The sequence below is a fragment of the Mchenga conophoros genome, linkage group LG23 (genome assembly GCF_057382185.1).
Source record: "Mchenga conophoros isolate Kocher_MC1m ecotype Shallow Benthic linkage group LG23, M_conophoros_male_GT1.1, whole genome shotgun sequence".
Taxonomy (NCBI): domain Eukaryota; kingdom Metazoa; phylum Chordata; class Actinopteri; order Cichliformes; family Cichlidae; genus Mchenga; species Mchenga conophoros.
The window spans coordinates 11,856,174-11,881,056 of NC_140547.1; the positions used below are offsets into that span (position 1 = coordinate 11,856,174).

Sequence of the window (24,883 nt, forward strand, 5' to 3'; positions counted from 1 at the left end):
CGATCTTAGGCTGATTTTGTTTTTCTTTTTACCAAAATTAGAAGCCTTAAACTGTGAATAGTTTTGTCAGAGGGATAAGGCTTCTTTTTTCCATCTGGCTCACCTATCTTATGTCTTTATAAAACTTGCATGACCTATACGTAATATTACATTGTAAATGATTTTGGTTAGTATTGTGATACAGCTTAAATTGTTATTGATCTTAAGAGCTGTAGCTATCTTTGTTTTGTTTTTTTGGGTTTTTTTTTTTAAAATCAGATTGTGTGAAATATTGTTAATGTCATTCCAATAGCATTATTCTGGCATAGGCTATGTGAATCTACTTAATATTAAGACTTTATGTAAGCAGTTAGTATAGTGTGATAATCTAGGGTCATTAGTGCTTTGTTAAGTTGGGACACATTTTTTACAAAATGGGCTGGGAGTGAACAATGTGTAAATTCGAAACCTCTGCAAAAACAGGGTTGCTAAAACATTAGAGATTACACCACGGTTATGGTGGGGAAGTCTCCCTTGTCTTCACCAAGATTGTTTTTGTTCCCTCAAAACTTGGGGTAGCCTTAGATCACTTCTATCCTCTTTAAATAATGTATTAGAGCATTCATTAATGCAGTATAGCTAATAGTCTGCAAGGTTTAATTCTTCTGTTTGTGTGGTCTACAGATAAAGGAGGAGTTCAAGAGAATAACCACTGTAAGCCTTGAATGGCTACACTTGATAATTGCACCCCAAAACTGATGGATGTCATTTTATCAAGGGGAGGAGCTAAGGGAGTGAGAATCAGGCAGATCAAGGACATGCTTCTTGAGGTAGGACAACTATTTAGACTTTGGGTAGCTTTGAAATGCACTTTGTTGTCAGTCACCCATGTATTTTATACTCATACTTTATTTTTTCTTAAATAGCACAATACAATTGAAACACGCAGAGAAGTAGCCATCTGCTGCCTTATCACTTTCCTTGGAGAGAAGGACGAGGACCTTTTCATGGAGTTTGGTGTAAGTTATTCAGCAGTGTGTGTGTGTGTGTGTGTGTGTGTGTGTGTGTGTGTGTGTGTGTGTGTGTGTGTGTGTGTGTGTGTGTGTGTGTGTTCCATTGATCATCTGAATTCATAAAGGTTCAGTAAGTATAAAAGTCTAATCTATAATTCACTAACCTATTTTTTAAAATTTGCTTTACAAGGACACCGAAGAACTTAAGGCAGGTGATGAAAACTGCCATCATCAGTGACCGGTACACCCCTGGATCTAACCATAAGACTGCAACCATTGTGGTGGAGGAAACAAAAATCATGGAGGGCCAGAATTTCCCAAGGTGCTGTGTTTTGCTCATGGGCATAATATATGCTCTCAATCTGAGCTAATGCAAGGATCTGAAATATACTTTTGAAGTTGTTCAGAAGCTGTTCCTTGACCTTGATGGAACCATCATTATGTTAAAGATGTTGACTCTGTTTCAAAAATTGTTAACTGTTTTGAATCCTGTATGTGTAAAATTGATCTTAAAGGTGTTTGCTGCATTGTGTAATAGAAAGATGCAAGATCTTGTAAAGTTTGGTAGGCATTGAAAGTTAACATTTACTGAACACTTGCATGGAAGTATTACTGCAACAAAATATTTTCTAAGTAGATTTTTTACCAATTGAACACATTTGTTTCTGTGGTGTTAAATACATAAAGGCATATTCTATAACATGGCTGTGATGGTATAAATCTAAATTTCTGGTTTATTTTCACTTTTTAAATACAAAGTGTTGAAATGCCTACAGTTAAAAAATAAAAAAGTTATTTGATAAAAAAAAATGTTGAATGAATTCCTTTCTTAAAAGCTATTACAATAAAAAAAAAGAGACAGCTAAAATGATGATAATAATGATGAAAATCAGCAACTTAATATTTTAAATAATGAACTTTAAAAAATTGTTTTTGTAATTGCTGTAATTAATTACATAACACTTAAAAATCATTTCAAATAATGTGGAAAAAGTAATTGGAGGAACATAATTTTTATGAGTAAACAACTTAAAAATATGTTTTTAAGCTACCAAATATTACGTAAATGGTAATTAAAATCACCTTTGATTATGGAGGATAATTTAATTCCCGTAACTCAATATAGTTTGTTGGTTCAATCTAATTTCAACATAAGTTATCATAACTCAAAAAGAGTAATGGAAACTGTTGCGTTAATTTTTTTTGTTGAGCTTAAACAATAGTTTTTAGAGTGTATAGAACCAAGTCCACCAGAGCTCATATTATTTTTTTTACATGCTGTAGTGCCATTTGTGGGAGCATTTCAAGTTGCTATACATCAATACAACTGTTATAGCCCATATTTTAATAATATGTATGCATTAAGTGCATAGTAATTACATAAATTGCAAAAAAGTGCAATAAACTACAAAAAAAAATTGAAAATCGCTTTTGTTTTGTTTACATATATTTCTACTTGGAGAAATTTAAGAGGCTTATCCCTCAAAACTTTAAATACCACAAAGTTGCAAAAAATAGTTTCCCACCACAGGAAATTTATTTTGAGTGTCTTCATAGTTTTATTTTGGAGATACAGCAATTTTTATATACTGCAGGAAAAACAAAAAACAATCCTATGATGCAAATTTGCAAAGAAAACAGCATGTGCATCATTTCACTGTGGGAAGTGTTACGAACAGCTGATAGGAACGGCAAAGCGTGTTTCTGGAATATTATGTTTTTGTTCCTGCAAGCGCTTTTTATGCAATTTTTGCAAAGCTATATGTGGAACGAAACCGTGACCGAGGACAAGCTGATGGTATCAGATGTAAGTACAACTCCTCCGGTTTCATATGCAAAACAAATTATTGCGCTAGCTTACACGGTTCAGGTTCTACAGGGATTTAAAAATAGTTATGCAAAACGGAGCGTGCTGCTCTGATCGGCTTTAAAGGGTTAACAATGACTTTAAAAAAATAATATAAAATAGTGTGCAACACCACTGAAGTTTGTTTTTTTTAAACTCTCTTTTCAACCAACGGCAGTCACTCTCCAAATAACTTCTGCTTAGCTTTCCGAGCTTCCCTCGGGTCCTCTTAATCAGCGGTCTCAACCTTTTTTGCGCCACGGACCGGTTTATGCCCGACAATATTTTCATGGACCGGCCTTTAAGGTGTCGCGGATAAATGAGGGAGGGGCTAATAATCGGCTCAGTCATTTTTAATGATCGTTGAAAGCCCAGATCGTAATCGTGATTAAAATTCGATTAATTGAGCAGCCCTACGGCTAGTGATGTCAGACTTAAAAGACCGATAAAGAGTGATATGAACATATCTATAACTTACCGGAATGAAAATGTCTGGAGCACACCAACAGATATTTGGAGATGGAATCGAACTGGATATCAGCTGGTCTCACAGCTGCTATCCAGACTAGACGCCTTCTTTTGGTAACATCCGATACATGAGCTGCCTCATGTTGCTTCCAGGTGGGGAAAGAATGAAAAGATAAACCATTTTCAACCTTATTCCCTTGCCGGTCGTGCGATCTAACTTTACAACCAACCGCACAGCAAGTACGAACCATAACTGGTGTTATCCGTGTACTTTCGCTCCTCTTTCGCTAGCGCTTTGTTCGGCCCAGAAACATGGCGCCTCAACCAAAAATTCTGGCCACGCCCCCTCTCGTGACATCACTCTCCACTTCCGGTATTTCAGACAATCCCTTTCCGTCAAGGATTTTTAATTTGTTGCGGTTTTTTAATTTGTTGTGGATTTTTAATTTGTTGTGGATTTTTAATTTGTGGATTTTTAATTTGTTGCGGTTTTTTAATTTGTTGTGGATTTTTAATTTGTTGTGGTTTTTTAATTTGTTGTGAATTTTTAATTTGTTGTGAATTTTTAATTTGTTGCGGTTTTTTAATTTGTTGTGGATTTTTAATTTGTTGTGGTTTTTTAATTTGTTGCGAATTTTTAATTTGTTGCGAATTTTTAATTTGTTGCGGTTTTTTAATTTGTTGTGGATTTTTAATTTGTTGCGGTTTTTTAATTTGTTGCGGTTTTTTAATTTGTTGTGGATTTTTAATTTGTTGCCGTTTTTTAATTTGTTGCGCTTTGCACTTCCCAGCCACCGTAATAAAGCGCCTTGAGGCGACTGTTGTTGTGATTTGGCGCTGTATAAATAAAATTGAATTGAATTGAATTAAAGGCTGGTAAAATAATATTTAGGTCTAATTTCCAATGTTTTATATTGAATTTGTATATAAACTTTCTATAACAACACCTAGTACATAAAAACGTGTAAAACAGAATGCGTTTATTAGTACTCGTTGCATTGTTATTTGCGTTATATTTAATTTACTTAAAGCTATAATTTATATTTATAATTTATGGGTAAATAAAAGTGTATTATGTTGAGAATCAGAGTCGAATGTGTTTTTAGCATTAAAACGAACTGTTATCATTTATCATGTATCTGCCGGCTCTGCGTAAATATTCCTGCGTTAATATGGAAAAAAAAGTCGTGATGTTATCGGTGTTCTCACGCAGCTTGGGAAGGGGTGGCTTGCTCGTGAGCTGGCTCAGTGACGTCTGCGTCCCCTCCGCTGCCAGTGGCCCCTTGCCATAAGTATTCATGCCGGGCAAGATGGCGGCGATACGGAATCGGTGTTATTGCCAGTGGGCATAAAAAAGGCATTTTATTTAAAATAGAACAGCGAGTCATATCCAGTTATACACTTGAACGCATCGTGAGTGTATCTGCCACGTAACCAGCGTCGACGTCTTTTTTAATTTTACGCGTTTGAACGTTTTTCTTACAAAATGTTCTCGTTGTAAGTCGCTCGCTAACCGACCAGCTGGCTAACAGAGAGCAGTTACTAGCTAGCTATCCACCACAGCCAAGCCGCCGTGAAGTGTAGGATGGGAGAAAAGCTGGAGCTCAAGCTCAAATCGCCGGTTGGAGCAGAACCCGCTGGGTATCCATGGCCGTTACCAGTATATGTAAGTGTTAAACTTTAAAGCTTAATTTTTGTAGCTTTTAAGCTTTGCCTTTTGTTTTAGTCTTTGTTAGCCGCGTTAGCTGTGCGCTAACTCTAGCTAGCAGAAAGAGCCGTGGCACGCTCGTCCGGAGAATCGGGTCATACTGGTTGGGATGGTGACAGACGTGCTGTATCAGCCTTCTGCCATGGCTGATGGCATACCTGGATTATTTCAATCCGTTCTTTCCTTGTCATACTGTAGACACTTAGATCCTACGGCACATTTGACCGTAGCTAATAAAACTAACAGTGACAGCCACTGATCGGAGGTTGTTTTGAAATTGGACCACCGTTTTGTTAGTCTGTCCCTAACTTATTTTATGGCCGAACATTTTTTCCCTGCTCACATAGACCACACCATATCTCCGATGGTTACACAGTAGGTTTTTGAACTCCTGTCTGTACACATCTGAATAGCAGTGTTGGCATTCCTAGACTGCCTTCTGTGTGTGTGTGTGTGTGTGTTATCCCAGCATAGTTTTAGGAGCGAGAGCAGCTGACTTGTGTTTGCTCGGGTTAACTCTGTACATGAGGTGGACCCACCACCCCCATCAGTCAGTCTGCTCTGTGCAGTGATAGCAATCATGCCTGGTAGAGACACGTTTCTCTCTCTTCTCTTAATTTTATTTCCATGTAGCTGTCAGCACGTCAGTGCCTGCAGTTGACTCATTCAGTATAAGCGGAAGGGGAAGCGGTTGTAAGTTCTGTGGTCCTTTTCAGTGGTGTGTAGTTAGTTTGAACTATCTTTCTCATTTATAGTAATTGCGGTGAGAAGATAGCGGAGTTTATGAGAATGCGTGTGTGGGGTCTCTTTGTGGCGCTTTCCCCCACCCCCACGCTGCACTGTGTCTGTCAGTCTGGTTATTTCACTTCCATCACAGTGTGTTTGTCCCATCACCCGTTTCAGTCTCTGTTGAGTCAGAGTTGCTTGTCGATGCAATCAGGCACTCCCTCCCTGCTTTGCCTGACAGAGCTGACCCTCCCTTTTTGCACTATGCCAGACTCTGATAACACTCACAGTTCCTCCCTCCCTTCCTCCCATTTCCTTATGTTATGGTCTGCAAAGATAAACAGGAGGACAAACATGTCAGGAATTTAATACATCATTGGGCTGCGTGAGCTATTTATACTGTCATGTGTTGAATTAGAAACAGCTGATGCATGTGGAGTTGTGTGATATGGAGCCCATTCATGCGGTGCTCTCCTCCTGTTTTCAAAGGGGGAAACACTTCCCCTCTCCTCTCCCTTCCTCTCTTGTCCATATGGTCAAGTCTGCAGGGAGGAAGATATGAGCCTGCTCCTGTTCAGCAATGCTGTATTATTAGAATTCACATGCAAGTATGTGTTCCCAGTCACGTTTAAAACTCATTGTGTTTTCCCTTTGTTGAACTTCTTGGTGGTAACAGCAGATCCCACTCCATTTACTCTTCACTCCTACATTGCACCACATTAGGATTGCTTATCACACCTACAGAGCACGAGCACATTGCTATCTGTGTATGATAGACACAACATGGTGTTACAGGCTTTTGATGTGTAAGTTGTGCTTTTAGTGAACCAAGCCCATAGAAAAAATGCAAAGAAGATGTTCTCTGATCTCTTTTGTTTAGTCTTTCATCTGCTGTTTGCTCACTAAATCCCCACATCTGTGCATCTGTAAATGCTTCCATATGAAGAGCACCTCTGGTGTGGTGCAGCTCTTTATCCATCTGGTTCTAGGTATTGGTACTAAGCAGCCCCACACAACACTTTTAAGAGATACGCTGGTGTTTTAAGTACTTTTGGTGTATGATCAGTAGGAATGTGTGGATTGTTTAATTCTGTATCACCACTGATATCATTATTACGAGTTTGGCTGATATCCACAGATGTTATCAAAGATGGACATGCCTGCCTTGTCTAAAGTGTGATGCTAGAGTGCCTTAAGCCTGTGTTCTTTGTAACACCAGGGGGCTAAGTCTGGTTGCAAAAATACCAGAAAAGATTGGAAGAAATAGGTTCCTTCTTCATTGAGAAGCTCTGTACACACTGTGCTGATCAGACTGATGGCCTCAGTGTCTAGTTTCAACTGATTAATTTTGAGCCTAATTTATAAAAAATGATTTAGAGTCAGAAAGGGCCATGATAAGCTATGAGCATATCAAGGATCAGTCATATCCACCTCTTGCTCGTCACATCTGGCTTCAAAACACCAAGATGGCGACGGTGAAAAAGCTCAGCTGGAGGCTTCATAACAGGACTTCACAAACCAGTGGATGACATCGAGGTGGCTATGTCCAACTGTTATGCTGTCTATACTAGTGAGGAGTACTGGCACCAGTTTTTATTTTATTTCTAATTCATCGCCCTTTTTGTAGTGGTTTAGACATTTGCCTAATAAGTGAAAGATCACCAGTTTGATTCTCGGAGGAGACACCGATGCCTTTAGAATTGTGCCAGGAAGGGTGTCCGGCATAAAACAACTGCTAAATCAAACATGTGGAGCTACCTGCTGTGGCAGCCCCTTGTGAATAAGGGAGCAGACTAAAGTAGCTTTTATTCATTGGCCCTTTTGTGCTGGGAAAACAAAAACAAATTTCATTTAAAAAATGACCAAGCTGTTTTAAAGCTTTTCAGCTCTTTGTCGCACCATCTGAGTATTTAGCCAGCACAAAATTGATGTGACACAACAGATAAAGATTGGTCATAGAAATTTGTAGCTCTAATCTCTTGTGCTCTTAGGCAGTAAATGCTAATACTGACATCTGACTCATGTCTGTTTGATCTTCTTTGTTACAAAATCAGTGGTGACTGAGCATAATTCTTATGTGCATAAATGGAGGTATAAATAAGCTTGATTAGTCTCGATATAGCTAAAACAAAAAGGCTCTTTCATCTTACTACTTTTTTGCCATTTGATAAATAAAATGTATTCAAATTTCTATACAAAGCCTGACTTTGGTCATTTGTTCTCATTGGGTGTTGCGGTGTAGATAGTTGAGCAGTGTTTTGGGTAAAACCCCTACACCCACGGTGCATCTGTGAGGAGAGGTAGTGTGGAGAGGAGTAGTAGTACGTGCGTCACTTGAACCCACAGTGGGGAGGAGAGGAGGGTCCTCTGTTCTTTTTGTCTGAGTCTAGCTTTCAGACGGCGTTTATTTTTAGCAGCAGCTCTCTACTGGTGTTGCTGTGTGCCGTCTTTGTGTGAGCAGGTGACCTCCCCCTGCTGCATCTGATTCGCTCACTTCATACTCTGTATAGCTTCCATATTAAGAGCTACACAGTGCTTTGCTCATGTGTGTTTTAGGAAGATTTGTAGCTCATTATCATTAATAGTTAGCTCCATAATGTGGTTAACTGCTGTGCTCCGCTAACAGATCTCCTGTCTAGCCATGGTTCTTTCAGGGTGTGCGCATGGATGTTTTAGTTTTGGCGGAAGTTTGCGTAGTATTGGCGGGTAGTATTGAGCGGGAAGCTGGAAGCTGTGGGCTGAGAGCTGAGAGCCGTTAGCTCATGCTGCTGTGCCATGCCTCAAACAGCTGACAAATAGCAGGCTCTCCTCCTCTCTCAGGCCCCCCTTTCCTTTCACAGTTCTTTTTTCGCTTCTCGCTTTCACTTTCCCTGCCTTTGTCCTCTTTCACCTTCAGTTTTCTTTTTTTTTTCCCTTTCTACTTTCTTTCTTTTCTTTCTCTCCAGCAGAGGCTCTCTTTGGCAAAGCAGGAGACGGAAAGTGGGTCAGTGGGTCAGCTCAGGCAACAGGCTTAGGCAGCCTGTGTGCTGGATGCAACTTGAGTCCTGTTACTCACAGAGAGCTGCTCAGGCACTCCTGCTAAAATTAATGAATATAATTTCCCTGCATGTGTAAAATACAATAGATTTTTATCTTATTCAAGTTTGCTTCTGACCAACTTAGGGTGATTTTCAGAGACACGGGATGTAGCATGAGCATAGCTTCAGCCTCTCCAGTTTCATTAGGGTTCCCATTGGCATCAGCTATTTTTTTCAAGTTCCTATATACATTCAAATAGACACATACAGTCTGCATTAACATCTCAAACAGATGTTATTGAAATTCATAAAAACTCATCTTAGAACAGTACATTAAGACAGATACATATACTAATTTATTTTAAACACACGTTAACTGGGTAATAAGATTCAAATAATTTCTTTATAAGGTCTTTTTGTGGCTCTGTGGTGAAATGTTTAGGACATTTGCCTTACATGTGAAATATCCCTGGTTCAGTCCTGGGAGGAGACACAAACCCAGCCTTAAGGGGTCACAAGCTGCTGTACTCTTACTAATTATCTCAAAGGCAGGGGTTTCGTCAGGAAGGGCATCTGGCGTAAAATCTCGTCAAATCAAACATGCAGATCCATCTGCTGTGGAGACACCCTCAGGAAATAAGAGCGCAATCAACACGCAGGGCTCACAAAATCGCTAGCCCGATGTCCCGGAGCTAGCGATATCGCCTGTCGGGCGACCAAAATCTATCTCAGCCTTGCCCGTCAGGCTATATGATAACCCGACGGGCGGGGCTGAGATGGATTTTGGTCACCCGACCAGAGATATCGCTAGCTCCGGGACGTCGGGCTAGCGATTTTGCGAGCACTGAACAGTATCTCTTTCTCTTCTTCTTTGTTGTAATTTCTCTTTAATTATATTTATAATGATCAAAACTCCCATCCAGCAGTTTTATACCTTACCTTCACACATATTAGTGTGCATGTCATATTTACTTTCCCTCCACTCGATGTCTTTTTTTTAATAGAAAACGGTTTCATTAACATTCCTGCTGGATTTGGAAATGCTGTTTTAACAGGCACTGTCGCTCAGCAGGTAATCCGACCTTTCCAGGGTCTGTTACACAATCCGTTGCAGAGCTAATGCAGCAAAAGACTCATGAGTCATAAAATATGTTTAGGGGCTATAAATGCATTTGCTGCAGGGTTGCACACAGGATCATGATTTGGTTAAAGGAAACTCTGAATATTAAACATTACACCGTTCTCCAGACTAACATGCATTAATAACAAGAACAGTTCCTCGTGGCTAATTAACATAAGCAGCATGTGCCCATGGCTAATCAGCATTTCATTGCATACGCACATCGCCAGACCATATATTTACACACATCTTGTTTATACTAACACATGCTCAGTACAATACTGGCTCAGCAAGCACTCTGTTAAACTGATTATTTCCCCATAAACATATCAGGAGTTTTTCCCTGCGGTTAGCTACTGTGATGAAGCAATACCCCTGTTTCTCTGCGATTGCATTCACATAATCCTCCTAATGCACATTCAGAATCTCCCAAACACTAAAAAACTGAGTGGTGGTGGTAGTGGCTCAGGAGATAGGACAGGTCATCTGTCAGCAAGATGGTTCGTGGTTCAATCTCTGGCTGCATGTTGAAACATCCTTGTGCAAGATACTGGCGTCGTGTGTTTACCCAGTGCTTCGATCAGTGTGATTAGATGTTGTATGAATGTGTGTGGGAATGGGTGAAGGAGCTTTGTAGTAAAAAGTGCACAGTACAAAAGCACTATATGAGTATCAATCCATTCACTCTTTTTCCTGTTCAGGCCTGCTTTTCAGCCAGTCAGCAATTTGCCTACATGTAGCACCACCTTTCATCCTATCATGTCCTTCTACTGTGGAACCAGCTAACATTTTGGGTTCAGGAGACAGAGACTCTGTGCTTCTGAAATTAGGCCTGATTTAGGCTACATCATAAAATGTTTAATGTAGCTTAAATCAGGTGACCTTGAACCATCTGAGGAACTTCCTCTTTCTTTTTATGATCACTACGACAATACTCAGTGTGGTAAATGGCTGTAACTCAGGAAGGTAGAGCAGGTCATCTACTGATCGGAATGTTGGTGGTTTGATCCCTGGCTCCTCCTAAATATCCTTGGGCAAGATATTAACCCCAAGTTCCTCTCTGATGCATATGTCAGGGTATGAATGAGTGAGTGGTAGTAAGCACTTAACAGCATAGATGACAGTACTTGTGTGAATGGGTGAATGTGGCATGTTGTATAGAGTATTATTTTAGTATTTGAGTATTCCCGGCGTAGAAAAGCGCCATATAAGACTCAGTCCATTTACCATTTAAATATTTGTCTTCTCTTTCCCCTCACACTCCCTCTGGTCGCTGTAGGTGTTTGTTCCCTCCTGAGCCTGATTCTGACAGTTTTTTTCTGCTAAAAGGGAGTTCTTCCCTCCCATGATTGTCAGTTGATGAGATTGTATTAGTGTTTTGACCTATGATTTACTGAGCTGTGGTATTGTAAGGTCAGATGTGAAGACAGTTTAGGGTATTTTATTTTCAGCTGTCAGTTTATTAGATACACCCCACTTTAAACATCAGTCTTCTAAAACTATCATGGCTTCAGCAGTGTTGAGGTTTTGTTTAGACTGGTTTTGAGTGGTCGTGTTTGGAGTTTAAGGACATCTAAAAGCTGTAATTTGTGGTGCTGCTGAGTGAAATGTTTTATTCTCGGTGTGGTTTTTGTAATATTTTCTCCCTCCCTTTTAAGGATAAACACCATGATGCTGCTCATGAAATCATCGAGACCATTCGGTAAGCGATGTTTCCGTCCTGCGATACTCCTACATGCACATGACTGTCAAAGACCTGATTTAGTAGTGATTTTATGTTTGTTTATTTAATAGGTGGGTGTGTGAGGAAATCCCAGACCTCAAACTGGCAATGGAAAATTATGTACTCATTGACTATGACACCAAGAGGTAAAATAATGTCATCAGTATCTGTAAAATCAAAGTCTGTGAGTCAGACAGAAGGTTAGATTGATGTCTCTGATAATTAGTTTAGTTAGTTTATGAGTCAGATTTAAAGACTTGATTAATTTTACCCAGCCATGATAACAAATTAGGTCATGATAGTTAGGGTTAACCCATGTGAGCTGTATTATTTCACTCAGAAATGTGCTGTTATTACTTAAATTAAATTATAGAGATCATATTTTATGTGTTGCCTCTCTCTCCCAGCTTTGAGAGCATGCAGAGACTTTGTGACAAGTACAACAGGGCCATTGACAGCATTCATCAACTGGTGAGTCCATATGTGAAAAGTTCCTTGCTGTTTTGTAGGAGAAGGCTGCACATTAGTCACAAACCTGGTTCTTTTGAATCTGTGCCCTTTGTGAATCATTTTCCCTAACTGTTTATTCTGGTTTTGAGTATTTATAGTAGGATATCAGAGCCAGTGTTCTCTAAGGTGGTCTATCTTTGTCCTTCAGTTATTGGATTTTGGTAAGAACTCTTTAGTGTGCTGTCTTATCTACATTCCACTGCAGTAATTAAAGAAATAGTCCACTTACACAGGTATTCAGACCTTTTGCTATTGATTTCTGGTGCATGCTACTTTTCTCAGAGATCACTTAGGAACTTCTAAAGATTGTCTGGAGTCTACCTGGCACTAATTAAATCATCTGTCCATACAACAGTACATTTCCCTAACCGCTTATTCCTCGAGAGCTGGAGCCTATTCCAGCTGTTGAAAGGTAGAAGTCAGAGTATATACCCTCACAAGCCCATCTTAAGGCTAACACAGGGCTAATTAAATCAGCTGGTCATAAATATGATATGTGTCTGTGTAAGGTCTTACAGCTGCTGATGAATATTAGAGTAAAAACTAGTAAACTGTAGTCTCTGCTATTTAACTAGCCTGGGCCTTTCCTGTCTTATCTTTGCTTGCCAACATGCAGACCAGGGTGCCTTTCTGGCAGCCCTTAAAATCATTTTTCTGCCTCTCCAAGTAGTCTCTTCCCCCATCGTACTCCAACGCCACTGTCTTGGACTGACATAGGCTATGGTAGCTGTTTTTTGGCAGTTGAAACCACCTGTGAGGAGGAGCTGCTCATTGAGAAGAGCAAGGTTTATTCTCAGCACTTGTGGTCAAAGTCAGCCAAGCTGGATCCTGTCCATGGGACTCGTAACCCCTTAGAAAGGCAGCTGAACATATTTTTCAATAATGTATTTTTTATGTCAGTGTCAAAGTGCAGAGAAGCAATTTATCAAATTTATTATTCGATTAAAAAATGGTGGATGTGCATCCTTTGCTTTTACCCAAACTACATAAAACAGACAGAAACGTAAAATGTTCACTGATACTTGCCATCCACCGGGATTAAGCTCAAATAACTGTACCATTAAAAATAGAGAAAAATCTAAAGGACATGTTTGCCAACCTTGTGGGATCTTTCCCAAAAGAATTGAGGCTGTTATTTATTTATTTATTTTGCAAAAGTATTAAGTGAATGCTTCACATATTTATTGAAATGGGATATTTTAGTCTTTTATTTTTAACAGTTGTACAAACCACTCAAAAAGCCTGTATTTGCTTTGTCATTATCATGTGTGCAGGTTAATTGTGAAAAATAATTAAATACGTTAAGATGATACCGTTTACAATGAGTCTGAAAACTCCTAAAAGGGATGGAGTGCACTCTCTGGGGGCGCTATGTAATTGATGCAAATCCTGTTTTACAGTGGAAAGGGACAACCCAGCCCATGAAGCTAAACAAGCGTCCTTCCAATGGGCTGCTGAGACATATCTTACAGCAGGTGTACAACCACTCAGTGACCGACCCAGAGAAGCTCAACAACTATGAACCCTTCTCCCCCGAGGTGTACGGAGAGACCTCTTTCGACCTGGTGGCCCAGATTATTGATGAAATGGAAATGATGGAAGAAGACACCTTTGTTGACCTTGGCAGTGGTTAGTTTGCTGTTATACATTTCATTCTATACTAACCACTTAGTAGAAGCACCTGAAGTTTGTCTTTGTTTCTTAAAAGTACTCCAGTAAAGTGTGTTTGTGGTTACTTGGATAAAAATGCTAATTAAGAACTATGAAAATGTCTGAAATTGTAAGATTCAGAACTCCAGCATAAATAGCAAGTCTGGCAGCTTTGGTGTGTTTATGTATTTTTAAAGAAATTGTTTCATATTTGCAGGAGTAGGGCAGGTGGTGCTGCAGGTTGCAGCAGCAACCAACTGTAAACACTACTACGGTGTAGAGAAAGCAGACATTCCAGCTACCTATGCAGAGGTAACTCCATTATCTCACATAACAGATATACAGACCCAGCAGCACGAGATCACTGCGTTTAGATTTGTTTTAGTGAAAAGCCAAAGCTTACTATAGACAGCTGTAAACTAGAGCGTAGTCTAGCAGAAAGAGCACCTGCTGTTTATTTCCTCTTCAGATCAGCCTTCAAACTGGTTTCTTTGTTAGCATTTTTTTGCCCTGTCACGCTGCACCAAACAAGGTGCATATACCTGTTCCACACTTGCACTAAAGCACTAAACGGAGTTCAATTAAGATTGTAAATGTCTGACACAGCTGGATTGAACCTTAAGCGGTCTTCAAACTTCCAGCAGCTCTATCATAATGTGACTGTAGTGTATGACTGCAATCAGTGCCGGTTTGACTATAGAGCAGGTAACAGACTGGTGAGTAGTGCCCAAGCTTCAGATAAACATCCCTGCTTTGAATTAATGTCTCCCGACTGGGCGGAAATTCTACTCAAAATCTTAGTCTTAATCATAAGTGTGAAACTCATGCTCGAGTCATTCTGGTAACTGAAAGGGCGTTTTTTAGAAACCAGTATCCAAACTTTAACTGGGGGCTATTTGTTTACTTCCTCTCTTTCTTGAAATGCCTCCACAACTCTCGCTTTATCATAATTTTGACTTTTAAAAACTTGAATTTTCGTATCAAGTGTTCTGATATTGTTTCTGTTCTTTGTTTCAGACCATGCATAAAGAGTTTAAAAAATGGATGAAATGGTATGGGAAGAAACACGGGGAGTACACAGTAAGTTGGTTCTTGTGTGACACAAGTTGCACTTTCATTGCACACACGTTCAGAAGAAACAAATTCAGGTGCTCTGTAGATTCACAGGTGTTCAGGACTTTTTCCATAACCGTACAATTTGTTTCAGCTGGAAAGAGGTGATTTTCTGTCTGAAGAGTGGAAAGAAAGAATCGCCAACACAAGGTGGTGTACAAAGCCTGATCACAGTGACAGACTGAAAGACAAAATCTTCATTTATGCTTTTCTGCAAATAAGGCCGTTTAGAATCTGAATCTAATCAAAATATAATCAGAAAATCGCCTCCTTAACTGTTTTTGTCATTCATTACATCCTGAGGTAACCATTTTTACTGTGAATTGAACTGTGAAGTATTTCCTCTTGTCTGTTTTCCAGTATTATTTTTGTGAATAACTTTGCCTTTGGTCCAGAGGTAGATCACCAGCTGAAGGAGCGCTTTGCTAACATGAAGGAAGGTTAGTACTTTTCAGCTAATAACTACACTACTTACTCATTACTTGTTTGTACTTGAAAACATCTGCGTTATTTTATCTTTCAGTTAAAAAACACTCAGACATACACAAGGCTCTTAAATTGGAAAATGTATAGATCATCACTTAAATTCTGATCAGAATTATCAGAAAAATTGAGCATAAATTATGTTGCACTGACGGTCTGTTAGGCACATTGATGAATTTGTGTTCTATAGAGTCAACAGTGTTTCAGCTTCAAAGTCACAAACATACAATTTCTGCATTATATTCAGACCCACCACTTTTTGTATGTCATGTTTGGATCAGAGCATTCTTTTAAAAATCATTTGAGGAGATGTGTCCACTTTTTCTTTAATCTCTACAGTCTGCTCTCTGTTAATTTGGTATTTTCAAATTTCCCAGCAAAACTGAATTGAGACCCTTTATTGAAAACTAGAGAAAATTAATCAAAGATAGAAAAGCAGTTTGAAAGCAGGTGCATGTAGTATTTTGTTTATATAAAGCATCATGTTTTTGTAGTGTTGGTAGTGATTAATTCTTCAGCTGTTCTCATTGTTAATTAAGCTAAAATTGGCTCATGAGATCCATCCATAGATAGTTAAAGTGATTGTGTAAATTACCATGCGTGCGTCAAGTAATGAGCTGAAAAAGCTGTGGTGTGTACAACACATGTAAAGGATTTTTGTGCATTTGTTTTTCTATTTCCCCAGGAGGGAAAATTGTATCCTCCAAACCCTTTGCACCTTTAAACTTCAGAATCAACAGTCGAAACTTGAGTGGTAAGCACCCAATTTATTTAAAAAATAAATAATATTTAAGGCTCAATTAGACTTCCGTGTGATATTCTTCCCTTCTGTCCTGCAGATATTGGCACAATTATGCGTGTGGTGGAGCTTTCTCCACTCAGAGGCTCTGTTTCCTGGACTGGAAAGCCAGTTTCCTACTACCTGCATACCATAGACCGCACCATAGTAAGCACCCATGCTTCTCTTTGTCTCTGTAATGAGAGGAAGTGGTCCCAGGCGCCCACACGTGAAATCCTAACAGAGGATCTCGTCAGCTCAATAAAAAAAATAATTGACTACTAAAGCAACACAAATAAATTATCCATTAGAGACGAACCGTAACCTAAACTCAAGAGATAAGCTGCCATAATAACAGCTGGTATCATCTTAATGAGTAGTGTATCTTGAGAGTAAGCAATCTGAGGTTTCACAGGCAGACATGTGCTTATTAGATTACCGTGACATATGTGTCATTCCAGTAACTGGTGAAAGTAATCCCTGGTTACCTGTTGAAATCCCAGTGAGAAAACTGGCAGGCTGCCTGGAAAATGCTTGTGACAGTCTCATTATGCAGATGTGTTTCTTGTCACCACCTGATGCCGTTTTCCCTCTCTGTCTCACTCTTTATGAAGTTTTATTTGGCGATGACACAAAACACATTTTATGTACCGATTGTACTAAATTTAATTATTTAGTGCGTTTGCTTTTTTCAGTCAGAACTGTGAAACGAGCATGCACCTGATTCTTTAAGTGTTGTTACAAACGTGTAAATAAGAACTCTTAATCTAATACCCACATTTTCCTTTTTCTCATCTTCCAGCTTGAAAACTACTTTGCTAGTCTCAAAAATCCTAAACTCAGGGTGAGTCTTCTTCTTCAGTGTGTTGACAGTCCCTGTATTTACTACATTTTTTGGATCAGACTAGTAAATTGATTCATCTTCTGTTAGGAGGAGCAAGAGGCAGCTAGAAGACGTCAGCAGAAGGACAGTAAAAGCAATAGTACCACGCCTACAAAACCCAAGGAACCAAACAAGGTACAAGAATGAGAATTAAACCCGGACAATCTGGTCAGCGTTGTGAGACGGGTCTCTGTGTTCTCTATGTGACTGTTATCTCTTTGTGTAATAAAGCAGGACTCCTGTGGTGAAGAGGAGCGTCCTAGCTTGGTGACTGTGGTCAAGCCCTCCGCTAAACCGAGAAGAACGCGACTCCTGGCCAAAGGTCGCAAGCTGAACAATAAGAAACGTGGTCGACCCAAGAAAGCTACTCCAGCTGCTGAGAAGAAAAATAAGAAGAATCAGAGTGCGTTGGATTTGCTGCATGCCAAGACCCTTTCTGCAGCACCCCCTCAGGGTAAGAGCGCTAACGCGTGCGCGCGCGCACGCACACACACACACACACACACACACACACACACACACACACACACACACACAATATGCTGTCTGTATTATTTCCTAAACAGGACTTTTATTGATGTTACTAATGAAAATATTACTATGCGTGCAGATGCATACCGACCACCTCAGAATCCCTTCTACCAGCTACCTCCCAAGGTCCAGCACTATACCCCTAGTCAACTTCTGCTGAGCCCAACTCCCCCTGGTTTGGAAAAACTGCTAGGTAAGTTAATGAAGACACCGATTGATTTTTTATTTTTTATTTTTTTTAAACTGTGATGCTGAAAAACCACATGCACCATACCAGATATACACATGGTTATATGAAATTCAGGTTACTGATTTAAGCAACAGCTTTTATATATCAGTATGGACAGACGTTCTGGGAAGTGTGGTGTGATTGATCTATAAGGAAATTTAACAAAGCATAAAGCTTTTTAACGCCACTTCTGTTTGTGGTTGTGAACTAAAGACTTAATAAAAGAGAACTTGATCTGACTTTTGTGTGTTGCCTGCTGGTTAGGATGATTCTTGTTGTGCTGAAGTTTTGGATGAGATCTTTTTCAGTGAATACATTCACATCGTGAGCCATCCACTCATAGCTATGACTCCGCCTCCGCACACACCTACATACAGAGGTGTATTGGAAGTACAGAATATTTATTTTTGAGAACCAGATTTTGTACTGAAATGTTAATCTTGTCAAAATAGTTCACGATACTGAACGTCCAACTGGGAAAGGTTTCATAAGAACTTTATAAGAACTTAGCTTTAAGGTCGCCACTGAGGATGAGTGGAGGGCTCCTAAAGAAGCTCTGCTTTTGCACAGTTCGCCTTTTTTATTTAATACCTTGAAAAATTGAGTTTTTAGGATTTGCATGAATGGTCTTTGATATTATTATACTTGTGTTGTAAATGTGCAAATGAAAATAAGCTTTTCTCTAAGTCTGGTACCTGCCATGTTTCACTCTGATGCCATCATTGTTTTTGTCTGTGGTCTCTGACAAAAGAACAGTAATCAGAAATAAGTGGCAGCCATTTCACCACAGAACACTAAAAATAAAAAATAAAAGCGTTGGTGGGCTTTCTCCACATCCTCAACTTCAGTTGCACGTCAGCATTTATTGCATCTTTGTTGTTCTTTTACGTGACCAGCTAACACCAGAGACTGATATGAGCCGAGAAATAAACAAACGAACAAACATGTTGAGCCTCATCCACATTTTAAACTGTGACAAGAAGAAAATTAGCTGGTGTGCATGTTTCATTATTTCCAGCAGTCATTTTTGCATGTGCACTTTTTTTTGTGCACAGGGTCAGAATATTTCTAGGCACACGTTATAGAATGAGGCCAAAACGTGAAGAGGCAAACAAAACAACAGTTCTGCAGTTCTCCAATCAACAGCAAACATATTTGTTAAACTGTCCGTCTCTTTCTGTCTCCAACTTTGATCTTCTTTTACAGACAATATCAAAATTCAGTACCTCCAGTTTATGGCCTACATGAAGACTCCTCAGTACCGCTCCAACCTGCAACAACTTTTAGACCAAGAGAAGGTAATTATTGTCTCAACAGACTGCATAGTGAGGTCATCTTCACCTCGCTAAATTCTGTATATACATTTATATTATTATATCTGCTTTCCACTCACTCTAGCAAAAACACAGGGACCTATCAGGGCAGGCGGAGCAGCTCCATTTGGTCTGTCAGTCTCACAAGGAGAAGATCAAAGGTCTCTTTCAGACTAAACTGGATGAGGTAAGAAGTGATGCTATGTTGCTCCCACCTGATGCAGTAACACTTGTTAGTAGAAATCTACAGAAAATGCTTCATTCAACCATTTATAGCATGTATATTCAAAAACTGCAGATTGTCAAACGGATGGGAATTGTAGACGAGCTTAAAACTCATGCTGTCTCTGTCCCACCTGAGGATAAACATGGTCAAAAGAAACAGGGGGGGGCGCTAGCGAGCGCGATGGAGTGAACACGCTTACTTCAGAGCCTCTGCACATTCCAGCTTAATTTGCATCAAAAATAGGCACTTAAGTTACCAATCTGCTCTCAAAGACAATCTTAAACTTTTAAACAGAGTTCCTACAGATTTGTGAGATGACGTTCCTTCATCTCACAAATCTGTCAGGAAAAGAGTACACAGACAGATAAACTTCACCCCACTCACTACATATAGAGACCCACATGGGAGGTACATTATGGTCAACGGCTCTATTGATGGAGTACTGGTTTCCCTCATCAATATCTACGCCCCTAATGAGGATGAGCCAAATTTCATACATACAATTTCTAATCTAGTACTTCAAAAGTATTCTGGTGTTTTATTGCTTGGAGGGTATTTTAATTTCGTCTTGTCACCTTATATGGATAAACAACCAAGTTTTAAAAGCCATGCGTTGCAAATGAGCAAAGCTCTAAAACATTTAACAACTGAACTGGGACTAACTGATGTCTGGAGAAATAGGTTTCCTAGCGTCAGAGATTATACTTTTTACTTGCATAGACATTTTACCTCTAAAACAGAAGAGCATAGAATTGACAATATTGAAATCTTACCAATTACACTATCTGACCATGCACCGTTATCATTCTCATGGGACTTAGGATTGACACCAAAACTAAAACTTTGACGATTAAATGCCTCACTCCTAAATGATAGCCAGTTTTGTGAGTTCATACATACTGAACTAAATACTTACTTGGAGTTGAATACAACTCCAGAGATATCGCCTTTAACTCTCTGGGATTGCGCCAAGGCATACATTAGAGGTTGCATAATATCATTTGCAAGTGCCAGGAAAAAAAGAAAAGAGGCTAGGCAGTGTGAATTGGAGGCCATAATAAAACACCTAGAGCAACAACACAAAAAAGCACAGACGGCCAATTTGCTTTCCGATCTTCAAATGTTACGTAGTGAGCTTAATAGTTTAATAAACGAGAAAATTGAGGGCAATTTAAGATTCATTAAACAAAAGTACTATGAACAGGGTAGTAGGGCTAGTAGATTGCTGGCAATAAGACTCAGGAAACAGCAAACTTGTAATATGGTCCAAAAGTTGAAGTCAGATCAAACCCTAATTACTAAACCAAATCAAATTGCAAGTTGCTTTGCCAGTTTTTTCGAGTCATTATATAAAAATTCAGATGCATGTAAAGATGACAATACACTATCTGATTTCTTAGAAAAGATCAATTTAAAAACACTGCCAGAATCTGTAGCAAAGGAGTTAGATGAACCAATTCGAGAACAAGAAATTTTACAGGTGATTTCAAACCTTAAAACTAAAAAAAGTCCTGGCCCTGATGGTTTTATTAACGAATTTTATAAAAAACTTAAGGACAAAGTCGCACCCTTATTACTGAAAGCTTACCCCTGCGCTCTGGAGATGGGACTACAATTGTAGTAATTGTCGTAATCCATAAAGAGGGCAAGGACCCCACAAATTGTTAATCATACAGGCCAATCTCATTACTTAATACTGATTTGCACATTGTCACCACGATTTTAGCCAAAAGAGTTAGTAAAATTATTACACATGTTATAAATCCAGATCAAACGAGGTTCATTGCAGGAAGGCACTATGGGGACAATGTTCGTAGATTGTTGAACTTAATGTCCTTGTACAAGACTAAACAAGAAGAAACAATGATTCTGTCTCTAGATGCTCAAAAAGCATTCGACAGGGTTTCCTGGCAGTACTTGGGCCATACACTTGAAAGATTCAAATTTGGGCCAAACTTAATTAAGTGGATACAGATTCTTTATTCCAACCCAATGGCGGCTGTACGGGTAAATGGAACAATATCAGCCAGATTTCCACTGGAACGTGGGTGAAGACAAGGATGCCCACTGTCACCCCTGCTGTTTGATATAAGTATTGAGCCTTTGGTGCAGTTAATTAGAGATGAACATTAAATTCAGGGCCTTTCAATTAATGGAGAACAGCATAAATTGTCCATCTATGCAGACAATGTACTTTTATACATTTCAAATCCTGCAGTCAGTGTACCTCATTTAAAAGAAATTATTAGTACATACGGTTACCTCTCTGGTTACAAAGTTAATATTGACAAAACATTGGCAATGGATATAGGAGGAAGCATTTCACGAACATTCAAGGAGCGATGTGGCTTTAAATGGCCAAACGAAGGTATCAAGTATTTAGGAATTCAAATTCCTCACTCATTATCAGACTTGTTTAAAGTAAATTATGAAGTTATAGTTGCAAAAATAAAAAAAGATTTAGAGAGATGGACAGTCCTGCCTCTGTCTTTCTTGGGTCGGATTGAGAGCATACGTATGAATGTATTGCCAAGACTTCTATCCCCTTTTCAAATGCTGCCTATTAACATTCCCAACTCTACATTTGATAATTTAGATAAACCAAACTATATGGCAAGGCAAACGCCCAAGGATCAAGTTCCAAACATTAAAACTGTCAAAACTGCCGGGGGGATTGGCTGTTCAAAATCTGAAAAATTATTTCTGGGCAGCTCAGATGAGACCCCTGACTTTTATAGATTTCTGCAGCTAAGAAGTTTTTTGACAAAACATAAAGAATGGAGGCAAGTTTTGGAGCCCTCACCCATTGAGGAAATATTTCTAAAAATATTTCAAAGTAATTCCTCCCCAAAATTAATCAGCAATTTTTATAACGCATTTATGAGTTTCAATACAAGTGCAACTTTGGATATTAAGGCAAGGTGGGAAGCTGAGACTGGCACTCAAATCTCAGAGGACACCTGGGAAGGTGGTCATGAGATATTTTAGAACCCCAGAGATAATTGCCAAAACGAAGCCTACAAATCCTGACACCTGCAGGTGAAATTGTGGTACTTCTTTAGGAACCCACTCACATATATTCTGGTCATGCCCAAAAATCTGCTCATTTTGGAATGACATATTTAAAGTTCTCAACACAGTTTTCCAACAACCATTAACAAAAGACCAACAGCTAGCCATTTTAGGAGTATTACCAAATGGTTTTGCGGGAAACAATAAAAAGTATCTCTTAAGAATCTTGCTTACAGCAGCACTAAAGTGTATTACTATTAAATGGCTGAATCTTGACCCACCTTCATATAATATGTGGATTGATAAAGTAAGAGAAATTTACCTAATGGAGGAAATAACATATGCTCTGCGGATTCAGAGAATTGTTTGCTGAGCGTTGGCGACCCATACATGCTTTACTGTTTCAATTATTTAGCATAGGTCTGTTTCGTTTTGTTCATTTATGGCTAAGATTGTCACATGTTATTTAATATTACATAAAGTTTTTGGGGCTTTTTGTTGTTTGTTTGTTTGTTTGCTTGCTTGCTTGCTTGGGTTTTGTTTTGCTTCCCAGTTTTATTTTGTGCTTCCTAATTGCAGTTCTTATTTTAATCTGTATTTCTGCATTGCGGTTCCTGTAACTGTCCTATTTGTGAACATTGACAAGTACAAGTTGCAATGTTGTAAATTATAATAAAAATTCAGTTTAAAAAAAGAAAAAAGGAACAGGGGGTGGATGCACACCTGCATCAGGTGTGACTGTATATGAGCACTTAGAATGTAAAATGCACTTTGACATTACTGCAGCAGGGAAAGCTCTTCAGCCAGTAGAGGTCTGCAAAGACTCACTTAGACACAATTCTTTTAAGCATCACGCTAGTAAAGCAACTGATAAAAATGTGTTGTTTTTTTTGTGTGTGCTGAACAGCTGGGAGTAAAAGCCCTGACTGTGGAGGACCTCCTTCAGGCCCAGAAGGAGATATCAGCCCATAACCTTCAGCTGAAGGAGCAAACCAAGCAGCTTGAGAGAGATATGGCTTTGCTGAGAGACCACAGCTTGCTGCTGGTGAGGCTTCAGATCCTCCAGCCCTTAATTACAGCATTGTCTCCAGCGGTTCTCACCTGTCATCGTACCTGCTGTTTAACTTTTGCGCAATGCTGGACGAACAGGCTGGCGGCGTTATGGGAGAGAGAGAGTGAGTAACAGTAACTTGTTATTTTTCAGCTGAAGTCTCGATGTGAGGAGTTGAAGCTGGACTGGGGCTCTTTGTGTCTGGAGAGTTTGTTGAAAGAGAAGCAGGCCCTGCGCAAACAGATCTCCGAGAAGCAGAGACATTGCTTGGAGTTGCAGGTACACAGCTGACATCTTCAGATTGTTGGATCTATATCCAGGTGTTTTGGTCTCTCTTTTCTGATGCGTGCCCCTCTACCTCTATCATCTCGCCACCCTTTAATCCACCTCACTGCTCTGTGGTTTTCAGGAAGAGTGTATGAGCTATTGTGACAAACATTTTCCAATATTTTAACATCGGTATAGCCTGTTTACCTGTGTAATAGTTCCCCCTGGTGTCTGTTTGTAGATAAGCATTGTGGAGCTGGAGAAAAGTCAAAGGCAGCAGGAGCTACTTCAGCTGAAATCCTACAGCCCTGGCGAAAGTTCCCCGTATAGAAAAAACCTGGAATCTCGCGCTTCCACAGACGTGGACTCTTCTAAGCTCGGCCTGTCTACAGCCCCAGTTCTCAACGGTGTTAGCCCAGAGTTTACTATCAACGGCACCAGCTCACCTTGTTTTGACCGGGTTAACTCCAAGGGTGAGCTTCTTTCTCGGTACCTGCCCATATCCCCGGACCATGAATTAGTGGCTGCCACCCCTGATGCCCGACAGAGGCAGCAAAGCTTCTCTCATGCTCTTCCTGACTACACGCGCTTCTCCCCTGCCAAGATTGCCTTGCGTAGGCACCTTAACCAGGATCCTACTGCCTCTGCTCACTTAAGAGGTCCAGGGCTGACCACACATAGGTTTGTTCCTACTACAAACATGTATGAACATTTTTATTTCTGCTGTTTGCAGATTGAATCCTAAAGCATCATTTATCTTTTTAGGGATCTGGGTGGTGTTAACTCTCCACTTGGAGCCAAACAGAACTGCCCCTCTCCCAACGGATGTGATGCTCAGAATAATCTCAAAAGCTCAGAGAGGGTGAATTTTCATCTTTCCCTGTGTCATTTTCACTGTGATTTATTTGCAAGCACACCTTGAGTCTTTCACTGCTGTAATTTTCCCATTTGTGCTGTGACACAGGGCATTAAAGAGAGGAGTCCATCTGTTCAGGGAGACAACAGCATTACAAGCCTTCCTATTAGTATCCCACTGAGCACTGTTCACCCAAGTAAATTACCAGTTAGCATCCCACTGGCCAGTGTGGTGCTACCCAGTCGTGCTGAGAGACTGGTGAGTGTGCTGACTTTTCCTATAGTACATCACTGATCCACCTCTCGTGAAGCCACGCTACACGATAAAAATATTATGTTTAAAGATTAAGATGTGTAGGTTAGGTTTTTATCTAGTCAATTA

At 39.6% G+C, this 24,883-nt stretch overlaps 1 protein-coding gene across 3 annotated transcripts in view; it reads left to right on the forward strand.

The window, feature by feature from the left end:
- The first annotated feature begins 4,564 nt into the window (after positions 1-4,564).
- The window catches only part of dot1l (DOT1-like histone H3K79 methyltransferase), a 28,612-nt gene continuing 8,293 nt past the window's right edge, over positions 4,565-24,883 (forward strand). Inside the window, exons 1-22 of one of the 3 annotated variants that reach the window (XM_085265637.1) lie at positions 4,565-4,972; positions 11,536-11,579; positions 11,672-11,746; positions 12,008-12,071; positions 13,511-13,739; positions 13,978-14,072; positions 14,778-14,840; positions 14,968-15,023; positions 15,234-15,313; positions 16,042-16,110; positions 16,196-16,302; positions 16,937-16,978; positions 17,066-17,152; positions 17,249-17,471; positions 17,628-17,741; positions 18,984-19,075; positions 19,176-19,277; positions 23,236-23,373; positions 23,533-23,658; positions 23,888-24,327; positions 24,412-24,508; positions 24,611-24,760. In XM_085265637.1, coding sequence (XP_085121763.1) covers positions 4,892-4,972; positions 11,536-11,579; positions 11,672-11,746; positions 12,008-12,071; positions 13,511-13,739; positions 13,978-14,072; positions 14,778-14,840; positions 14,968-15,023; positions 15,234-15,313; positions 16,042-16,110; positions 16,196-16,302; positions 16,937-16,978; positions 17,066-17,152; positions 17,249-17,471; positions 17,628-17,741; positions 18,984-19,075; positions 19,176-19,277; positions 23,236-23,373; positions 23,533-23,658; positions 23,888-24,327; positions 24,412-24,508; positions 24,611-24,760 — 2,574 coding nt within the window. In that variant the 5' untranslated portion in view covers positions 4,565-4,891. The remainder of the gene's footprint in view (positions 4,973-11,535; positions 11,580-11,671; positions 11,747-12,007; positions 12,072-13,510; positions 13,740-13,977; positions 14,073-14,777; positions 14,841-14,967; positions 15,024-15,233; positions 15,314-16,041; positions 16,111-16,195; positions 16,303-16,936; positions 16,979-17,065; positions 17,153-17,248; positions 17,472-17,627; positions 17,742-18,983; positions 19,076-19,175; positions 19,278-23,235; positions 23,374-23,532; positions 23,659-23,887; positions 24,328-24,411; positions 24,509-24,610; positions 24,761-24,883) is intronic. The other 2 variants (XM_085265638.1, XM_085265639.1) reach the window with 2 other exon arrangements.